The 13476-nt window shown below is 33.8% G+C and overlaps 3 protein-coding genes across 5 annotated transcripts; 2 read left to right on the plus strand and 1 right to left on the minus strand.

Moving 5' to 3' along the window:
- Window positions 1-1692: 1692 nt before the first annotated feature.
- Window positions 1693-6653, minus strand: LOC116350773 (cdc42 homolog). Of its 3 annotated transcripts, none has more exons than XM_031782699.1 (4): window positions 6340-6653; window positions 3951-4376; window positions 3666-3863; window positions 1693-3599 (listed from the first exon to the last, which is right to left on the minus strand). In XM_031782699.1, the coding sequence occupies exons 2-4, from the start codon at window positions 4236-4238 to the stop codon at window positions 3510-3512; spliced, it is 576 nt and encodes a 191-aa protein (XP_031638559.1). In that variant the 5' UTR covers window positions 4239-4376; window positions 6340-6653; the 3' UTR covers window positions 1693-3509. The 3 variants fall into 3 exon arrangements, with proteins under 3 accessions (XP_031638559.1, XP_031638561.1, XP_031638562.1); XM_031782701.1 differs by lacking the exon at window positions 6340-6653 and adding an exon at window positions 5387-5631; XM_031782702.1 differs by lacking the exon at window positions 6340-6653 and adding an exon at window positions 5257-5379.
- A 512-nt stretch (window positions 6654-7165) lies between these two features.
- LOC116350766 (component of gems protein 1-like) lies at window positions 7166-9716 on the plus strand. The gene is made up of 3 exons (XM_031782688.1): window positions 7166-7613; window positions 7689-8285; window positions 8360-9716. The coding sequence occupies exons 1-3, from the start codon at window positions 7538-7540 to the stop codon at window positions 9430-9432; spliced, it is 1746 nt and encodes a 581-aa protein (XP_031638548.1). The 5' UTR covers window positions 7166-7537; the 3' UTR covers window positions 9433-9716.
- Window positions 9717-10155: 439 nt separating this feature from the next.
- LOC116350770 (putative ATP-dependent RNA helicase SoYb) lies at window positions 10156-11898 on the plus strand. The gene is made up of 3 exons (XM_031782693.1): window positions 10156-10296; window positions 10378-11346; window positions 11416-11898. Exons 1-3 carry the CDS (start codon window positions 10233-10235, stop codon window positions 11733-11735), a joined length of 1353 nt encoding a protein of 450 aa, XP_031638553.1. The 5' UTR covers window positions 10156-10232; the 3' UTR covers window positions 11736-11898.
- Window positions 11899-13476: the final 1578 nt, after the last annotated feature.

A 13476-nucleotide genomic window follows, 5' to 3' on the forward strand; every position in this document is an offset into this window, starting at 1 on the left:
TACTGACCATAATCAATATCCCAAGTGGATAATAGAGAGAAAATTTTGGACATTTGGGAAAAGAATCCATTTTGAACGTAAACTTTATATGTTTTTGTCACGGCGTCAATTTTGATGCCATTTTACAGATTCAAGAGTTGCGCAATTTCTTAGTGTTGCTCTTAAATAGCCGCCAATTCATATTTAGCCATGACTGTTTATTAATATTAATTCGATTTATTTGCTCTTCTTTTTCAACAAATTGCTTATTAAAACTGGTTAAAATTCAAATTTTTATACGATAAACGTGAATCAATTAAATGAAATCTTATTCGTTTAAGAACTGAGTTTCGATTATTATTATTTTTTTCAGGGAAAATGTAATTGAGTTTTGAAAATATAATCGATTCAAATTATTTGTTATCAGATAAATTGTTTTTGATCGGGTAAAATGGTAGGAGGTTTGATTAGAACGGGCGTATGATTTTTTTTTTTCGTTCATTTCTTATTGCTTTATTTTCATACGCTAAAATAAAAAGTGCGTGTGATTTGTTTATTTATAATTCTCAAGTTTAAAATCGCTGTTCAATAGTTAATAGATCTGGGGCCATGTTTAAAATATGAACTGATCGTGAACCAAGTCGGTATATGAAATTCATCGTTAGTTTTATGCCGTTATTTCGATTTTTAACCAATTCTAAAAATTCATTGTAATGTACTTCATCGATTGGGAATTTTTGAAATGAACGTCTGTGTACATGATAATATTTGAGTGTTAATTTCGATAAAGATTTTGTGTGCTAAGAAGTGCTCTATCATAGAGTACATGATCACATGCAAGACAATTTATTCTCGAATATCGGATTGATTTGTGATACACCAAATTAATAATCAAATGTTCATATTTCACTGAACGTACTATGCAAAATTAAAAAATGCGTGTTTTTTGTTTTTCTTTATTTATTTATAAATTTTTATTCTTTTATATTTCTCAAATGGTTAATTCTCACCTTTCACATCTCTGTTTATAAAAACTATGATAAATGATTAATAATTAAATAGTTGTTGTTTTTCGTTTGCATTTCTTCTCATACATTTCATAGTATAAATTACTTTTGTTTGCCATTAATTGCTACTTATTGCAATCTATTTCCATACTATTTTTATTTTCTGTTATTTTTGTTTGTTAAAACATAAATCGAGGCATGAGGTTTGTTTCTGTAAATTTTCCCAGAATAATAAGAAAAAAAATGAATCATCAAAGAGACTGGCAGCGCTTATTAAGTGCACTCTAGTGCATCGCGTGCTATTTGGCGATCGTTTTATGATTACCATCAATAGAATTGATTGTTATGGATTGTTACATCGTACACCTACAACAAGTGGTAATAGAAAAAAAAAACAAATGTCAAGCGCTGACAGCCAGTGCAATCTAAAAAAAAGTGGTTGATGTGCTCAGTGGAGTATATATATATAAAAATTGCTAAACAATGTGATTCAAATAATTGGTGTTCTTTGTGTGATTATGGTGTCAACGAAATGACTAACAAAAAAAACTGTAATGAACGTAATCTCTTAATTAACATTGATTAAAGCAATTTTAGTGAATTTTTTTTCGTTCAGAACTTTTGCATTTCAATACATTTGATGCAAGTTCTATTCCCAAAACTATTGATTTAATTAGAAAAGTGTTCGTTATAAAAATGCGCATACTTCATCAAATATGTTCAAGTCTTTATTGTGTTCCATTTATTTAGAAGACAGAATCTTTTTCCAGCCAAAATTCAAATGCACTTCATTATCAATCGAACAAACAAACCTATTTCCTTAAATAATGACTTGCATTAAAATGGTTTTTTCCAACAAAAAAAAATGAACGAAAAACACATTTTCGTGTTAATATTCAATTAATAATTTGGAATAAGTCGTTTGTCCGTTTGAATTTCCAAAAAATGCGCTTTGTTTGTGCAATTTTCATCACCTGAGCAAACCACTATTGTGATTGAAACAGGGATTGTTCCTCTAAGTAGAAGAAATGATAAGAAGACAAACAGATCCGCAGCAATCTTCTCCTTTCATCATTCCACCTCCGCAGAGGAACAGTCCCTGGTGTGAAAGAAACGAAAAGAATATTTGCAAAAAAAAAAACATTTGTTTTCTATGACTTTTCATTATATATTGCTATAAAGTTTTCTATTTCCACTGCATTTTTTCCATTCTATTTCTCTTCTTCTTGCTCATTTCATAATTTCCTTCAATAAAATTCAAACTAAATGCAAACTTATCTTTCTCTCCCTCTTTCTCAATAAAATATAATCGTAATCTTTAATTGTTAATTTTTATTTTAAACTTTAAATTAATTGTTTAATTTGTTGCATCGACCAAGTATGTGCATTAGTCGTTGAAGGAAGACCGTTCACAACTGCACTTATAATATTGTAAACTGCATAAGACACTGCATTCAAAGTCTAATGCAAACACTCGCCCATTACTATTTTTTGCCGAATATGCTATTATTTTCAATTGTTGTAAGTTTTTTTTTGTTTAAATGATTATTTCTTTAGTTTATGTGTGTTTTTGCTCATGAAATTGAGATTTCATCCATAATCTTTAATTGGTTTTTGTTCTATTTTTTAAATGTTTTCTCTTACACATTCTAAAATGATTTAAATTTTTTCTCATTTTTTTTGTAAATGATCTCCAAATGTGTTTTACTTAATTTAGTTTTGAAAAAAAAAATACACATAAAAGAAGGGGGTAAATAAAAGAGAATTGGACAGATTAAATGCGCTAGAAAAATACACAAAAAGCCGCATAAAATACAATTTGTTTACAAGATGATAAAAACTGTATTGTGTTGTGGTTCAACTGAAGAATTGTTTCCCGATGTTTTTTGTTTGTTGCTGTTTTGATTTTGTAAATACTTTATTTTGAAGCGGTTTCAAGAGGTACATGTGATTTTTCATAGACAACTTTTTTTTTTGGATGTGTGTGAAAACACTATTTTCAACACATCAAATGGCCACACAGTATTCAAAACCGTTACTCTAGCTGCGATTCATACGGTTGAAGAATATACAATATATTTTTTTCTGCTTTTATAAAATTTTATGGTGAAATTAATGTTATTTTTACCGTTGTCCAAATAAAAAATGATATGTTCCTCTTTAAACGCGCCGCCTATATGTTTTGTGTCCTTTTTGTTGCACTTTACACATTGATAGAGAACTAAGATCACTTATATTTATAATTTAGCAAAATAATAACTGCTTTCTTGTTGCTGAATACAATTCATGTTATTTTCCGTTCCGACCATACTACACAAAATTAAATTTTCAAAACTATATATATAGATTCTTTTTGATGCGTTCAATTCGGAAATACATGTTATTTGCTGAAATGTCAGCATATCCAGTTGATTCGTGTGTTTTGTTTCTTTATTTCATTTGACAGTTAAGCAACGTTGTGTGAACAAAGAGGAACAGAACGTGCATAGGCAGACAGTTCGGGGAATAAGATTGGATTGGTGTTTAAAGGAACTTGCATCTTCGTTTCTTCGGTAATTCTGGGGGCTCCAATGCTGCCAAAATAGCCTCATCGAATACATTTTTCAATCCTTTCTGTAATTTCAAAACAAAAATGATTTCTTAAAATAGAATTTATACATTTGTTTTAATCTGTCTCACCTGTGTCAATGCAGAGCATTCAACAAATTTAACAGCTTTCAACTCCTTGGCTAATTTCTCTCCTTGTTCCATTGTAATTGGCTTTTGTTTATTTTTGGCGAGCTTCTCTAGAGTTGTATTCTCATCACGCAAATCGATTTGTGTGCCAACCAATAAAAATGGCGTCTTTTGACAATGATGTGTTATTTCAGGCACCCACTACATACAAACGATACAACGATACATTTTAGATTAGATTATATTCTGATAACAATGGAATAACAAGAAAGATGGCAACATGTTTACCTTTTCCTTGACATTTTCAAACGAACTGGGACTAACAACCGAAAAACAGACTAAGAATACATCGGTTTGTGGATATGACAATGGTCGCAAACGGTCATAATCTTCTTGACCAGCTGTATCAAATAGACCTAGTGTATATGGTTCGCCACCGATCATGACCGTCACCGCATAATTGTCGAAAACCGTGGGCACATATTCGGACGGGAATTTATTTGTTGTATACGAGATAAGCAAGCACGTCTTACCCACGGCTCCATCTCCGACAACGACACACTTTATCGTTTGCATATTATTTTCTTTCTTTTTCCTTTTGCTGCTTTACTTAATTTCGCTGCTATTTGCTGTTCGTTTGATTGACGCTATTTGATGTGTTCGGTTTATTGCTTGACCGATTGATACGTGATCACACAATAATTCAGTTCAATTCTATTTTTGAAAGAAAACAAAAAAAAAAAACAAGAACAAATAAATCATATTATACTACATGTATCTTATTACAAAGCAAACTAAATGTTATTAGCCTCAATAGCTTGATCGAAAAATTAATTGTATATTGTCTAGCGTAACATAGCGAGAGAGCCTATTTCACAGCATAGAGAAAAAAATCAACCAAACGAAGAATCTCTATTGAAAGGAATTTGCACTTCGAACACGAACTGGTTTTCTGAACGGAATTTTAATGGTTGTTCCGATATTTAGCTGTACATTTTGCTATTAGTATCACATACGAAGCATATACAACAATCATAGAATGCGTGCAAACATGAAATAAAAAAAAAAACAACATGAAATTATAGTGTGGAACTACGGCTACATTGATACGATGCCTTTGAATGAGCCGATGATGTATTGCATAAACCCAGCATAAATTGCAGAGTCAGTGACAGAGTAACGAGAAAACAAATTGTTCGGCAAATAAAATGTCAGCATTCGTTTTGAGTCACGAAATTTATTTTTTACGAAATATCAAGCGAAGAAGAAAAAAACTACGCAGAAAATGCTTATCCAACATTATTTTTGGTTTATTTTGATAGGCGGCTTTCAATTCGTTTTTGACGCCGATAGCAAAACACGAGCAATTTTATTATAAACTGAATTATTTAGTATATTGGAAAATTCACTGCGGGCAGCATAAATTATCGTCATATATTATAGGATTGTATCGATAAATGTAAACGAACATCAATTGGAATACTACGAATCGATATTGAATCTGAATAAACAAATCTATTATTTATGAAGAATAAACAACACTTGAACGCTTCGTGCGCAACTTGAAAATTACTGTCCATATTTTTGTTCTCACCAATCGACTTCCTCATTTAATTCTTTCATACGTTTTTTTTTTGTGTTCGAGTGTCTATCTCTTGTTCGGGTGTCGTATCTTGACACGATGTGTAACGTTATCGCTTCACTTTCCAATGGCTAAAACTCACATTTGCGGTTTCGCTTGTCGATACTTAATTGACTGTATAATTTCTCTCCGTCTGTCTGAGAACACTGCCCAAACACTAATCTGCAGAATGACAATTTTTCTTCTTCTTCTTCTCTCGGTCGTATTTGATGACTACGTTGTCCACATCAAAAGAAACACATAAAATTAAGCCCCAAAAAATTATCACAAAAGTCGAATTTAATGAATTTTTTTTTGTTAAAACATAGAATAACACTGAACAAAAAAAAAAAAATCGGCGACAGATATTTTCGAACAAAAAGAAAAACACACAACAATTGAAACTTGACGTTGTGGGTACATGTATTAAAAGAATGAAATGCAGTCAGCCATTTTGGATATTCACAATGGTATGCCGTATACACACATAGGAAGAGGCAAAAATTCCATTCATGTGACACCGAAAATGAAATAATAAGAGAAAGACGAACAGAACAAAAAAGAAGAAAAGGCAAAAACAACAACAACTTCTTCTACTATCCTATACACACACACTAAACGGGCGATGATGAAATGAAACCAATCAAAATATGTGTGGTTATATGGAACGGCAACGACATATGTGAGATAGAGACAGAGATACGCGATACGCGCGATACACTCATCCAATTATTTTTATGTTGGCCGCGGATAATGAGAAAAACAGAGCGACACACCAAAGTCACAATACGGTTTTTTAAATGGAATGCATTATCGTATCGAATTTATCAAAGTACAGAATCACATCGTATTTCATATGCTGACAACGCAAAAATTCATTTTCTAAATACCACAAAACTCATAAATGCACGTAACAAACATCTATTTTTCATGTAACACTGAACGCGACGGTAATCGATTTGGATAATACGCATCGAACAAGTAGGAAATGCACACACAAAAAAAAAAGACAATCTTAAAATCAAAGTTTGAATTTAAATATTTAATGAGTCGTACCCGCTTGTTGATTCAATTGGAAATGACCACCGATATATAGTTCTTTTTTTCTCTCTCGCAATTTACTTTGTCTATTCCGTTTTCACAGAATGGTAGTGATTTAGTAACTGCACTCCTTTCTTTTTTTCCGTGTTTCGATTCAATTCACTGTACGCTATACGCTGGGCTGGGCAATGTGATTAAACTTTTGTCGAAATGCACTTTTTGAATTCGTATGTGTCTCGCTACGTCGCGCGTATCACATATAATATATTTGTATTTAATTTAAATTGTTGTTGTAATGAAGTCACTTAAAACGAACCAGAGAAACACATGAGAAACACAGAACATACAAATATAGTTACACACAACAATGAGTGAAACGCACGTATGAACGAGAAAACGATTAAGCGTTCAATGTATTTGTTGTTTTCTTCACTGTATCCACAATGTATTTTTATACTTTTGCACGCACCCATACCAAACCAATACACCAATCCCGCATCGTTGTGTGTCCGCTTTGCATGTGTATGTGTGTGCTGTAGCTCGTATAACACGTATCATATTTTGGTATGTCGTCTCAATACGAATGTCGGCAAAAATATCGCTTCGGTAAATGATGCCGATTTTCTCTGTGTTTGTGCACCACAAGTGCGTGTGTATGAGTGAACTCTATTCTGAAGCATTTGACGTTTTCCATAGACTGCGGCGACAAGTCTCCAATAAATTTGAATTTAATGTTGCGTTCACATAGCTTTTGCTCTCTTTCGCTTGTCAGCAATGCAATTGTTTTGACACTCTTTCGTATTTTCATAAACATTTTTTTTTTCATTGTCTAAACAAATATCGAAATTCGCTTGTCATGCATTTTTCTATCGTATAGTCCTGGTATAAAATTGTTTCGATTGTTTTTTGTTCGTTTGGTATTATTTATGGCTTGAGTTGTGTGTTTTTCCTTTGTTTACATTTGGCGCACGAACGCAAAGTATTGAATGTCAAATGACATTACTTCAAGTGTGCTTTTGGTGACCGGTTCGATTCATATTTCAGTCCGGGATAAATATTTTTTTTTTCGCCGAAAAATGCAAAGTGTCTGAGTTTTGTTGCCACTCTTCTAAATCAAACAAACTAAAGGAGATAAAAAAGCAGAAAATTGTATTGTGTCAGTCGTGAAAAATATTTGAAAAGACTCAGTTGTTTAATTTGATAGCGCGACAAAATGGAAAACAACGAAATTATAATAACGCATCTTGTGAATCCACATTACTTCTACTTTCGATGGGCGAAAGATGAATGTTAGTTTTTTGTGTCTTTGTGTGTCCTTATGCAAATGTTCATTTAAATCATTTTCAATTGTGTTGTATTCACAGGTCACGATGAAGAGTTAAGTATAATGGAAAAGAAGATTGAAAGCATCGCCACAAAAACGGATGTAAATTCCAACGTTTCTGATGGGAATTCTGCGACATCAACAAATACGATCGTTTCAACGTCGTCAGATCCAATCATCAAGGTTGGCGATGTAGTTGGTGTATTTGTTCCGTACTTCCATAAATATATACGTGCGGCGGTTAGAGAGGCCAACGTCAATGGTCATTATAGCGTATGGGCTATTGACTATGGTTTTCCAATAGTGGCAAAGGCTTCGAATGTATTTAAATTACCTCGCACTTTCCAAGGCATGCATATTAAAAACAAACGGATTTACAAAGGTGGCATGGAAAACGTGATGCCAGCTGAAATGAACTATTGTGTGATGGCTCAAAGTGGTGTGAAAGAAATCGTTTCGAATTGGGCCGAAAAGTCAATTGAAGTGTTGAAAAATGTGCTGAAAACGTCCGGCAAAATCAAATTTGAGCATGTTTCGCAACATACGAACCCAATCGATAAAAAACCACATTACTTTGGTCGTTTGATGATACAAAGGCCAGACAATCAAATGGTGAATGCGGTCAAATGTCTTTTGGGTAAGAAATATATTTCTAGAAACATCATGTTTTAAATTTAAAAAAAAATGTCTAACGAGAAATATGAATTTCAGATATGAACTGTGCTTGTTTAACCGAAGGAATATTCGCCGAAGAAATCAAAAAGATTGAAACCATCGACAGCAAGAAGCAGAAAAACTACAAGGTCGGTGATCAGTTTTGGGATACACAGCTCACTCTTACATCAACAAAGTTAGATAATGTGGGTAGCGAAGCCAACCCAGAGCCCTATGAAGCCGAAAGTGATGAAATCAAGGATAACATGACCGAATATATGAGCGATAATGAATACTTTGACGATTCCGTGTCCATGATGCAACCGAAATTGTTGGGTCATTCGAATGGTGGTAAAAATCAACCGCAAACAAAATGTGAAACACCTGTCAAGGATGAAGCAAAACCAAAACAAGAAAATAAGACTTCTACAAAAGGCGGTACAAATATAAGCAATAATTCATCGCAACAGACGCCAACCACTGTGGTTCGCCGTAACATCGAATATCGTAACACACCACCTGATCGTAATAAGGTGCGCAACGATCAGCGTCAATACAATCAAAGAACGCCGCCACTATTTCCACAACAGCACCAGCAATTTCCACAACAGCACCAACAATTTCCACAACAGCACCAGCAATTTCCACAACAGCACCAGCACCGTGGTCCATTTCATCAACCCAATTCAAGTCAAGGAAATTTATTTAGCCGGCCACCTCTACAATTCAATGAACCGCCGTATCATACAATGCCAAATCAATTCAATCGGCAACAAGGCGGAAGAAGACGTCAAGTTCGCAATAAAAACAGTGGATCGCGAAGTGATTCCGGTGAATTTGCGGCTAGTATTGGTCATCGGCCACTCGGTCGCATAAATGAAAATTCTCCAATAGCATCTCCGAATTTTGGTCCAGGGCCAATGAAAGATGACAGATACAGATTCAGAAACTCGAATGGCCAACAAAAAACAGACAAAGAAGTGAAAAATAATAGCGAACCCAACGTAAACAATGCCGAACAAAAAAATCAAGGTAAACCTCGAAATGATTATGTTGCGGGTGCTCCAACGAAGGCAATGTTGCCGGAACCATCGAAACAAGTTGAAAACGGAGCCATAGAAAAAAATTAAAGCAAATGGTAGATTTTACCAGTTAATAAGTTTTACAGTGTTACTTGAATTTGACTTAAGATTTTTATATGTTATAGACGAAAAAACGTATATTCGTATTATCGTTTTCAAAAAATATCATCCTCAATATTGTGCCTGTCCAAAAATGTCCAGACAATTCAATTTTATAACTAAAAAATATGTTATCAATACATTTGCAATTGCGTACTTTTTTGCTAGAAATTTCAAATCAATGCTATTACTATAATCTATATAAAAAAGATCAATAAATGTATTTTACCAAATATTGCTGAAAGTCTAAAAATGCATATAAACTTTGGCATCTGACATAATTATGGTAAGTTTCTAACTCTTAATTGTTGGGAAAACATGTACACATTCCTGTCTGTAAAATGGTTTTTTTACAGGAACGATTTGATTTAATTTACGACTTCAAAGTAAACATTCGATTCAAACATTTATAGTCGCATCGTCGATGTGAAACTCGTTGTCTTATGGTTTCTTCGAATATGACAAATACATGTATATGTTTCAAGTTTCAGACGATGGAACACTTTTCTCCTTCTCTCCCGTTCTCTAGCTCTCCTTTTCTTATCGCACTTTGCTGGATCAGATTTTTGTCAAATAAACAAAAACAGTCGACGAAATGAAATCGTTAGCAGAAAAAAGTCCGCTTTGAATAAAATATGAAATAAAATAGTCGGCAGTAAGTGAAGAGTCGTGAAACGGTCCAGTCGAACTGCGGTTTAGTTTACTTAACATTGTGAAATTGTGAACATTTCAAATAGCAACACAAAAAAATGATACAAATTACACACTTTGTTAATCCTCACAAGTTTTTTTACAAGCGCAAACAGGATGAAGGTAAATTTGAACGATTTTAATTTATTTTTTGAATGAAATGTCTTCAATGCAACTGAAATGAAAGGTGTTCACAATTCGTAGGTTTTGACAAACAATTGGATGATATGGAAGTCAAAATCAAAGGTACCGTTTGCAAAAAGAACGAACACGAAGAGATTGAAATTGGTGACACGGTCGGTGTATTTATGAAAGACTGGAATAAATGGATTCGCGGCATTGTAAAGGAAAAATATCAAAATGGAAGCGCTCATATATGGGCTATTGACTACGGAGTTCCATACATTACACCACTCGTCAAACTCGTTAAACTTCCACCGATGTACGCAAAAATGAACGGAAAGTATCAACGCATCCATGTTGGTGGTATCATCAACTGTATTCCGGCTGAATCGTCTTACGATTTTGAGACAAACGACATGGTTTTTGGCGAACAAGCTCAATGGTCAGCAAAAGCAATGGAAATTTCACAATGTGGCATTGGTCGTGCGATGCAATTAAAATTCGAGGAAGTGCATGAAATAAAGATGGGACATGAAACGCTCATTTTTGGCAATTTAAAAATTCAAAAGCCGGACGGAACATGGATCGACTTAGCCGAATGCCTGTTAAAGGCACAAATGGCAAAAGCAACGACAGGTAGTTGGAATAGCCATGTACTTCGATTAGATTCAATCAAACAAATCGAATGGAAAACGATCAATAATGAACCGATTCAAGCTGACACAAATGTGTCGATTTTTTCAATGGAACGCATGACCATTGAAGTGAATGAGGCTTCAGCAAATATTAACCGGCCGACAAAGAACGAAAATCCTGCGAAAATGTCCAGCTTTTTGGTCCATCAGTACAATAGCGATGGTCAACAAAATGGGAACAATTCATTTTTGAATGAACCGTCGTCTTCACACGTATTCAAAAAACGCAGCATCAGCTCAAGCAGAAGCGTTAAAGGTGCATTCAATTACAATGCAAGCAAATCCATGCAATTTAACATCCATCAAAATCGTAACCGCAGCGATCGAAACGATCTTACTTCCGAGTTCCCAAAAGGTGACACACATTGAACATTCTGTTTTTATTCAATCAACTCATAATTTCCATACATTTTTCATAAAATAGGGTGGCACACCAATGGGGATCTTCGCAATCAACGCTATCGCGAAGAAATCAATTTCTTTGAAGCATCATTCCGAAGACCAAATAACGTGAAAGAAAATGCAAACGATGACGACGCGGACAAATCAACGGAAATCGATAGTGAAAGCAACGAAAATGGCGCTGGCGAACATGTTAACAATGATAAGCCCAAAAAAAACGAATCAACCAACACAATTTCGCCAGAAAAAGTGTCCACTACACAGAAACCGACCAATAACGATGCATCCAATAACGAACAACATAAACAAAGTGCAGCTGAAGGTGGTAAAGACGAAAAATAGTAATTTAGTTTATAAGTATACTTACAAAATGTCATTCGTTTAAAAAAAATGTTTTAATAAGTTTTTCATTATCAATAACATACATTCAGAGACTTTTAGTATTTTGACAAACATGAAACGAATTCATTCATTCAAAAAGTCAATTTTCTCCATATAATTACACAATGCCTAACAATGAATGTAAAAAAAACCCATTTAATTGAATAAATCTTATTAGAAAGAGATTTCATACTTTGTAAGTCAAGCAGCTTTTTCAGAGAGAGCATTAAGTTTGCGATAAAATAAAATAAAAATTATCATTGTTCTCTGAAGTTCGGTTGCTTACCCAATTGTGTTTATAATGAAGGGGAATAATTGTGAGCACCACAACTGAGCCCAAATATATAGCGCGGTATGTATCAAAATTTGATTTCGACATAAAAAGCATTTTTTGTGCATCTCAAAACAATCAATCAATGGGTGAGTAAGTTTGCTGTTTCATATATTGTTGAAAATAAATTTAGGTCATTTATGTGCTTTTGGCACAGTGGCTATTGATTTTTTGAATTGGTTGCTATATACAGCATCATTAAATCGAATTGCATAGTTTTGCGATATGCTGCATTTCACTGTTACTCTTGCATCGCTTTGCAGCTATTGCCGTTCGATTGTTATCTGCAACAATGTGGCGAGCCAATTTATCCAGAAACAATGGCTCAACACAATGCGATTACAACTAAATTGCAAGGATTAAGCAAACAAATAAACAAGCATTGGAGTAAATATTTTTTTTAGTAATAGATGGAACACCGAACTTATATAATATAAATTTTCCAGCCACTTATTGTCCTAGTTTTTGCGCGAATATTTTTTATTCATTTGAACGATGTTCAATAAAACCATTTTCCGCATATATTTTCAATTGCAATCATTTGACGGCATCTGGGCAATCTTTTAACTGTTGCATTTCACTAACATTTCAAACGTGCATTGTTCACATTTGGCGCAATTGTTCAATATTGAATTCACACATACACACACATCATTGATGAATTGAAATCATTCGGTTAACTGGTGCAGAAATATTATGGCAATTTTTACGCACAAACAAAACTCGTTAAACAACATTTGTCACCAATCTCATTCATTCTGGAAATTTGTTATTGTATTGTTGTTGTTTTTTCTGCCAAAACGAATCGAAATCTAAAGTTGAAAAAAAAAACTCTCTTAATTGGAAGGCAAAACATATTTTTCGTTTAATTTATTTAATTTTTCCGTGCTCCTTCATTGAACACATTGCATTTACAAAATTCAAGTCGTTCCAAAAACAACAAAGTGTTGTTTTTAATTAGTATTCCAGTCGATTCTTTCCTTTGTTACTTCAACGATGGGGTTAATTGAAGAGCACAAACAATGCTTAACAGAACCATTTGCAATGTAAACATGAAATTCGCAATGTATGCTAAACTATAAATAGAATGATTTTGTTTTCGTTAGTCCATGATTCGTCTGCGTTTGCACATTCTCATGATCGTCTAATATAAACATGATTGTCGTTTTGTACGCGCGATGCAATTCACGACTCCCTCGATTTGTTGCATGAACAGGAGAAAAGGCATAGATAGAAAATTGCCGGCATACATTTCATCTAAATTGATCGGTCGGCTCGAGTCGAACAAACAACATAAACACGCAAGCAAAATAAATCTTTAGAAGTCAAAATTATTAGCTCAACTACGATTCCATCGCATAGTCCATATCC

This window comes from Contarinia nasturtii, unplaced genomic scaffold (assembly GCF_009176525.2).
Source record: "Contarinia nasturtii isolate CC-2019 unplaced genomic scaffold, AAFC_CNas_1.1 Cnas_scaffold_4311, whole genome shotgun sequence".
In the NCBI taxonomy this organism is placed as follows: domain Eukaryota; kingdom Metazoa; phylum Arthropoda; class Insecta; order Diptera; family Cecidomyiidae; genus Contarinia; species Contarinia nasturtii.